The sequence below is a fragment of the Festucalex cinctus genome, chromosome 2 (assembly GCF_051991245.1).
Source record: "Festucalex cinctus isolate MCC-2025b chromosome 2, RoL_Fcin_1.0, whole genome shotgun sequence".
Taxonomy (NCBI): Eukaryota; Metazoa; Chordata; class Actinopteri; order Syngnathiformes; family Syngnathidae; genus Festucalex; species Festucalex cinctus.
Genome location: NC_135412.1, coordinates 33,703,470 through 33,711,100, shown reverse-complemented (window position 1 = coordinate 33,711,100; position 7,631 = coordinate 33,703,470). Strand labels below are relative to the sequence as shown.

The 7,631-nt window shown below is 38.8% G+C and overlaps 1 protein-coding gene across 1 annotated transcript in view; it reads left to right on the top strand.

The window, feature by feature from the left end:
• Positions 1 to 2,178: 2,178 nt before the first annotated feature.
• LOC144013218 (SRSF protein kinase 3) overlaps positions 2,179 to 7,631 on the top strand; it is a 30,882-nt gene continuing 25,429 nt past the window's right edge. Inside the window, exons 1-8 of the mRNA XM_077511813.1 lie at positions 2,179 to 2,228; positions 3,147 to 3,295; positions 4,799 to 4,907; positions 5,298 to 5,385; positions 5,481 to 5,568; positions 6,018 to 6,124; positions 6,555 to 6,717; positions 7,046 to 7,122. Of these exons, the coding sequence (XP_077367939.1) occupies positions 2,179 to 2,228; positions 3,147 to 3,295; positions 4,799 to 4,907; positions 5,298 to 5,385; positions 5,481 to 5,568; positions 6,018 to 6,124; positions 6,555 to 6,717; positions 7,046 to 7,122 (831 nt within the window). The remainder of the gene's footprint in view (positions 2,229 to 3,146; positions 3,296 to 4,798; positions 4,908 to 5,297; positions 5,386 to 5,480; positions 5,569 to 6,017; positions 6,125 to 6,554; positions 6,718 to 7,045; positions 7,123 to 7,631) is intronic.

Sequence of the window (7,631 nt, the reverse complement as noted above, 5' to 3'; positions counted from 1 at the left end):
GTTTACATTTTGTACATAACATGAGTTGGCATCTTAACACCTGACAATTTGTTGACCTCTCTTTAGTTGTCTTTTTTTAAGATGTGCCATTATCTGCCAAGATTGGGGAAAATAATCATATTTTGACAAAGTAATGAATAAAATGTACTGATATTTGTTTTCAAATGTAGAGAGTCAAAAGTAAGAAGCTGTTACAAAAGTAAATACCAAAGTACAGTGCACTGGGGGGGGGAACATCTACTTAGGCCTATAGGCTTTATGGTGGCAAGATTGCCAGCCGCCCCCCCATAACCCCCCCCCCCCCATTTAGCATTTTTAGTCGGATCAATCTGTTTTGGAGCAGTTTGTAAATCAAAAATTAATGTGGAACACCCCTTTTTTATTCCCATAATCAATAACATGCATGTCTTGGTGTGACATCAGCAAAAGAACAAGACAATTAGCCCAGTTGAAACCACTACTACAACTACTTCTCTTATATTGTTTACAATCATCACCAAAATTTACAGGTGGACATCTCTACTCTAGATATGTTGCACTGGGTCTCTTGCATAGGATGATCAGATTTTTAAAATTAAAACCTGGGACGCTACATTTTAGCTTATGTTAAGTGCTATCTTGGTTGACAGTTCAACAGCACTAATCTGACATCTATGACACTACACTACACTACACGCTACACTCTACTTGAGCTTTTGTCTACTTTTGCACTGGAATTAAAGAAAATCCAGAAAATGTGATGGTATACTATCCTATATTGCTAGCACAAATACACGAATTCCCGTACCCTGAATCACTTGTGTTGACAAACCCTTTCTGATACATATCAATCATGTGCATCTGCCTGTATTGAAACCAAATACCACTAACCACTGACATTTATGTGCATCTTAAATTAGCTGTCGTAAATAAATGCAGGTCATATTTCAGTCCAGATTCCGGAACAGGGTCATGTTAAAGGTCAACTAGTATGTGCATGCCTGTTTTCATTTATAAGTGCGGCAAAATGCAGGCAGTCTGGACTTTTATCTCAGCAGAACAAAGGGCAGACACCACAATTTTGGTTGCAAGTATTTGTATGTGTGTGTGGACTTCCACCACTGGGTTAGTGATGTCATGTCATCTCATCAATCACCTTGTATAAACAGCCCTGTTTGAAAAAGCGGTGGCAGTTCTGTTTTGTGGCACGTAGGTAAAGTTCATTCAGGTTTTGCAGGCTGTGGTGGCTTAGTGTAACGTGACCCAATGTGTTTATATGCCAGTTTAGGTAAACACTATTATGTGCATCCAACAACACTGCAGCTCTGCTTAGCTTTTAGCATCAAGGTGATAGTGGCTCCTTGTGATCCATGATAAGAATAGTACAAGTGCTTGTGCGACCACATCGATCGTCATCTGAGTAAACAGCTGCGCGCAAGAGGGAAGGCCAGACATTCACATACATTCACACTGTTCACTCACTGTCTCTCTTTTTTTGACACACACAAATGTGTGCACACTTTTGTTAATTTCTTATCCTCGCAGGTGTGCTGGAGCCTATCCCACGTGAATTTGGGCAAGTGGTTGGTGACTAACTGATATTAACTGGTCATCACCCAATCACAGGCCACATATAAACAAATAAACATTCACACTCACTTTAAGGGGGAATTCGTCTTCATTTAAACGCACACAGGCATGGAAAGAACAAAGAAACTCCACACAGGAGAGCCTGCATTTGAACCCATGATGTGCCGACCTACAGTTAAACTTTATTCACTTTACTTTAGTTATCAGAGAATGGCAAAGGAATCCCAATGACAAGATTCCAAGAACAGATATGGAAGATGGATTATGTGTCGGGATACATTGACATGTTTCTGCCACTCTATTTTTGGTGCGTTGGAGGACGGGGATGCCGCTTTCGTGCCAGTCGACCCATATAACCGCAAGGTCAAAGCAGCTATAATTAAAAAATAATAATAAAGGGCAACAACAGCTGTTAACTTTTTTTTTTTTTTTTTTGGTCAAGCAGGACTTTGAATTTCCACGAGAGAGCAACACACCAGTGAACGGTGAATTTTGGACCAGGACCAGAACGAGTTTCAATTTCCATTTGTGGCTGAATGGATCTGATGACTATTAGTACTTAGAGATCGTTTGCACTTGGACCACTGTTGTTTCTGCAGGTTGGGCACGATGGAGAGGAGTCGCCGCTCGCACTACGCCACCCCTCTTCAAAATCACACGTGAGTTGCAAGCCTTTTGTTGAAAGCAAGTTAAAAAAGTGCACATCTGCAAACAACAAAGGAAAGCATGCTTGTGCAGTTGATATTCTACATGCTGGATTTGTCGTCTTGTTGACCGTTCTGCTGATTTTCTGTTGAAACAAAATGGTACATTCATTCTGGGAATTTTCCAAATTAACATTTCGATGCAAAAAGGAATGAGTAATTCCATTAGAATTTCCATCCATCCATTTTCTTAACTGCTGATTCCTCACAATGGTCATGTGGGGTGCTGGAGCCTATCTCAGTTGGCTTTGGGCAGTAGGCGAGGTACACCGTGGACTGGTTGCCAGCCAATCTCAATTTTTTTTCAGTCTCATTAGTCTCTTGTTTCCACCCTCACAGCAGCTAGTTGTCAGGCTACAAAATGCATTAACATCTGAGTTGTAAATAGTGTGACTTCCGTACATCCTCTTTTAGCAGGCTGTGCGGCAGGCCAAGTTTCCATGAAGAGATTTGAGTCAGTGATAACTTAGTTAAAAGTAGTTCCTTCGTCCTCAGGGACCCGCTAGCAACACGAGCCCACCCTAAATTTATGATGTCAGCATAATCAGCAATGCGGGCAACTCCAGGTTGGAGGTTATGTGTTTGCTGTCACTCAGCAGGATTACGGAAAAAAAAAGAAAAAGAAAAAAGTATTGCTAACTGATCCAGGCTGCTTTGGATGAATGAGTGGCAAAGGAGACATTTGGCCTCGTTTTCCTTCAGTTCTCAGTGAATAAATGTATGCATCTTTATGAAAAGGAAAAAAAATGCAGCCACATGCAATTGGTACTATAATGGTGTGGTGGCTTCAAATTAGAATTGTTTGGCCTTGATAGAGCTATGCTGAGTATGACTGTGGTTGTTGTTGTCTTCATATACTTGTGTGTTCGGGAGAGTGTGTGGGGGTGCGTGTGCGGGTGTGTGTGTGTGTGTGTGTGTGTGTGTCAGGAGTAAATCTGGGTTATCTCTTAGTTCCGCGGCCCTGGGATGCCTGAAGCAGCTGGAGCTCAAGGACGCTGAGAACCCAAGAGAATACTGTTATGGTATGACAACGTTTCCTTCTTCCCCCTCTTACACCGTGCTCATTTACACATGCACTCATAAAACTCATACTACTAATAAATAATAATAATAATAATAATAATTATTATTATTATTATTATTATTATTATTATTATTATTAGTATTATTATTATTATTAGTATTATTATTATTATTATTATTATCCATCCATCCATCCATTTTCTTGACCGTTTATTCCTCACAAGGGTCGCGGGGGGTGCTGGCGCCTATCTCAGCTGGCTCTGGGCAGTAGGCGGGGGACACCCTGGACTGGTTGCCAGCCAATCACAGTATTATTATTATTATTATTATTATTATTATTATTATTATTATTATTATTATCCATCCATCCATCCATTTTCTTGACCGCTTATTCCTCACAAGGGTCGCGGGGGGTGCTGGCGCCTATCTCAGCTGGCTCTGGGCAGTAGGCGGGGTACACCCTGGACTGGTTGCCAGCCAATCGCAGTATTATTATTATTATTATTATTATTATTATTATTATTATTATTATTATTATGAAGATGTACATTAAATCAACCACATAAGTTACATAATTTAGTTTTTCATAGACTTTTGTAGCAATGTGTTTTTATTTTTGGATCGTCTTTATCAATCAGCTGTAGTATTTTTCAGTTGCTATAAAGTCTGTGGAATTACTTGGATCTATGCATAAGATGGTTATAAAATGTGATCTCATCTGCACTCTGTTCAGCCAATAGACAAACACATATCTTATTGCTGATGAGAAATATACTTACAATCAATATTTGCGAACTTCATTGGGGTCAAAAGGGTCACAAAAGTGTGTACAGTAAAATAGAGAAGAGAGAAAATTAAGCACTTTTGCTACACTTGCTGTAAACATTACTGAAAGAGTACAAAACAGAAAAATCAAAACGCTGGCTAAAGACAAAGAAATCAAATCAAATGTGTCTGTTGAAAAATTTACATGAACTAAACCATGAAACAGTCACTGGAGGACCTCACTGCTATCCAAAAAAAACCAAAACAACTTGCTACAGGTTTGCAATACTACGCTTGGATGTTCCATAGCTCACTGTCAAACTATTTTTGTGGAGAGATGAAATGGAAGTTGTGTGTTCTTTCCAAACAACACTGTAATGTCTGCCATTTGAAAACATAGCTGTAATAAAAAGAATGGACTAAAATCAACATAGAAGAAACTTGTGCCAATTTGATCTTGGATGAAGATCCCCTTTTTCTAAAATGTGGTTTTAGTCTCTTACTACAATTATTTACTGTTGTGACTCGTCATGCTCGGGACCTCCCATGCCCTTAAATGAGGACAAGCTGAAGGATGGATGGATGGATGGATGGATGGATGGATGGATGGATGGATGGATGGATGGATGATTAGCCATTACATACACAGCAAGAGATGAGATCCACAAATAGCTTGAAGATAATGTTCGCCACAAAATATCATCCCCATATTTGTTTTCCCTTTTTTATCTCCTCAGGTGGCTATCACCCTGTGCAGATAGGTGACGTATTCAACAGAAGATACAAGGTGATCTCCAAGCTTGGCTGGGGTTACTTTGCCACTGTGTGGCTCTGCCTGGACCTTGGGTAGATCTAAACTGATATTATCCATTAAGTTACCTGTAGGGTTAGTACGGTTATGGTTAGGTAAGTAGAGTTACAGTAGTTAGGCAGGTACCATATACTATACAGTACCATATACTGCCATCAGCAATTAAACAAACGTCCCTTTAACTAATTTTAGAAAAAAAAAAGAAAAAAAAAAGAGTGAAGGGCTTCATTAACTGCTTTTAAAGTCAACATGATATCAGGAGAATTTATTGGGAAATTGTACACAAATGTTTGTACTACATTACCTATGAGTTTTCAACAGACATAAAGAGTAGAATTTAAGCAATAAAAACTACAACAATACTACTACTATTCCAGTATATACTAATAACAATAATCATAATATAATAATTATGCTGTTTTCAGATCAGGTGGGCATGTTGCAGTGAAAGTTCTGAAGAGCGGAGCTGGTTTCGCTCAAGCAGGACAGGATGAACTCACACTCCTACAATGTGTCAGTCCAACTATCCTCTCCAGCTTCTCCTGCAAATTTCGAATTGTCTTGACTCATTCTCTTCTTGTTCGCCACACTGCATGGCTTCTTCATAGGCCGCTGGTCGCGCTAGCCGACATCCGCACAGTCAAAGGATCGTTCGTCTGCTGGATGAGTTCAAGATGGCTGGAGACAATGGTGTTCGTATCCTCACAGACCAGCTCCATTCATTTCTTATAATTGCCCTTGATTTGGTTCATTCTGTTGAAAGTGCTCTTATTTGCAATGACTTCAATGGCTCAATGGCTTCAATGGGCCACCAAGTACCGGTTACTGCTTGACTCATTACCACTGTCCTGCAGATGAAAGTCATTTGTCATTAAAACACTACTCTTGTAGGACCTTGTGTAACAGTTACGAGTGTGAAATTGTTTGGTAAAATATTTGACTGGAGAATAAACAAAACTTTTATGAGGGTGAGACTTTTAGGCTGTAACAGCTTATTTCTATTTCCTAAAGTGAAAATTGTTTCCAAATGTAAATAAATGGCTGGTAAAGCTGCATTTCGGAACAGATGTTGATGGCAGGTGTTTCATATTGGAGGCCCCACTGCACTCCTGGTCATTGGATGGCCCTTAATGACAGCTGTTTAGACATGTGTCTGGTACTGGAGCTGCTCGGACCAGACCTGAGAAGCTTGCAGGTGCGCTCTGGGAATGCGCGAGTGTTGCAGCCATATGTCAAACAGATACTCACCCAGGTACATTTTGATGACTGTTTGTCTTATCAAGGGGGCAGATTTTTCGTATTTGCTGGTTAGCTGGGAGAAACCACCATTATTAAAAAAAAATAAAAAAAATAAAATTAAAATAAAAAACACCACAAAATAATTACTCAGGATCTGAAAATTGGGCTTGAAATTTTAACACTTGGGCCATCTTGAAATCTGTTTGAAATCTTTCACCGTCTCACCAAACTACATAATTTCTTAATTAGACTCTGGTGGATTGATTTTTTTTTCAATCAAAACGAATATATTATTTACCATCTTGTTTTTGAACACTATTATGTATTCATCTTCATGCACATAAACATTATCAGTGACGAACAATGAGTAACAAAACAGGTACAGTGGAATAATAATAATAATAATAATAATTTATCTTTCTTGTTGTAATCATTTCTTTTAGGTTCTGCAGGGTTTGGATTACCTTCATTCTCAGTGTAAAATCATCCACACAGACATCAAGCCAGAGAACATCCTGCTGTGTCCAAAAAAGCAGTCCCACCCCGGACCAGTGGGAAAAGGAACTGTGTCCACTGTACCAAGTGGAAATGAGGCTGAGTCCACAGGCACCGTTTGTTTATTTTCTTGCTACAGATGCGGAGTGATGTTCAAAAATGAATTCTCAGTGCTACAGCGTTGAAGGAACTCAGTTAAAATGTTAATTTGACATTCAGTGTCCTGTGTTCTACTGTAAGGTTTTGTAAATTTTTGGGGTCATTTTTGCATGAAATTATGCTTGCCATCCAAGGGCAGAAGAGCAAACACATTTATACATATATGTATTTCAAATCAATATTGTTTCTGCACCATTTCAAAAGTTCTCTGATTGAATTTCACTAGTTCTTACAATGGATAAAACCTGTAATTAATTTTTTCCTTGTCATTTTCTTCTAGGAGAAGATGATCTGATTCCCTGCGTGTTAAATGATGCTGCAGTGAAGATTGCTGACCTAGGCAGTTCTTGCTGGGTGGTAGGTCACTCATATTGTTTCAATTTATTCTAATTTCATTGCGTCATTTAAATCCCTAAACAATATATGTCATAATTAACCCAAAACAAAGGGGAAAAAAATAGCTGTAAAAATGTATAGCATCCGTCTAAATATGTCCATGAGCCACATACAAAAAGATTGATGGTGATTGGGGAAAAGAGAGTATGCATGGAATCAGAGTAGAGAGAAGGTGGACTAACAAAAGAGTGAAATGTGAAGTGGTGAGTGGAACAGTTGACAACTCCCACCATGTTGACAGGAGAGCCTCTTTCAGCTCATGTTTACCAGAGCTTCATTAGCATACTGTGTGACGCTGTAGCATTAACGAGATTATCCATGTAATGTGTTTTTTAATCAAAGTAGAGGTAAGAAACACTTTTTTTTTTTAAATGTATGTATTTATTTATTTTTTATTTAGTTAATTAGTTTTGCTCCAGGGATCATGCTATTATTATAATTTGACACTCTGGTAAAAACAAATGGATAGT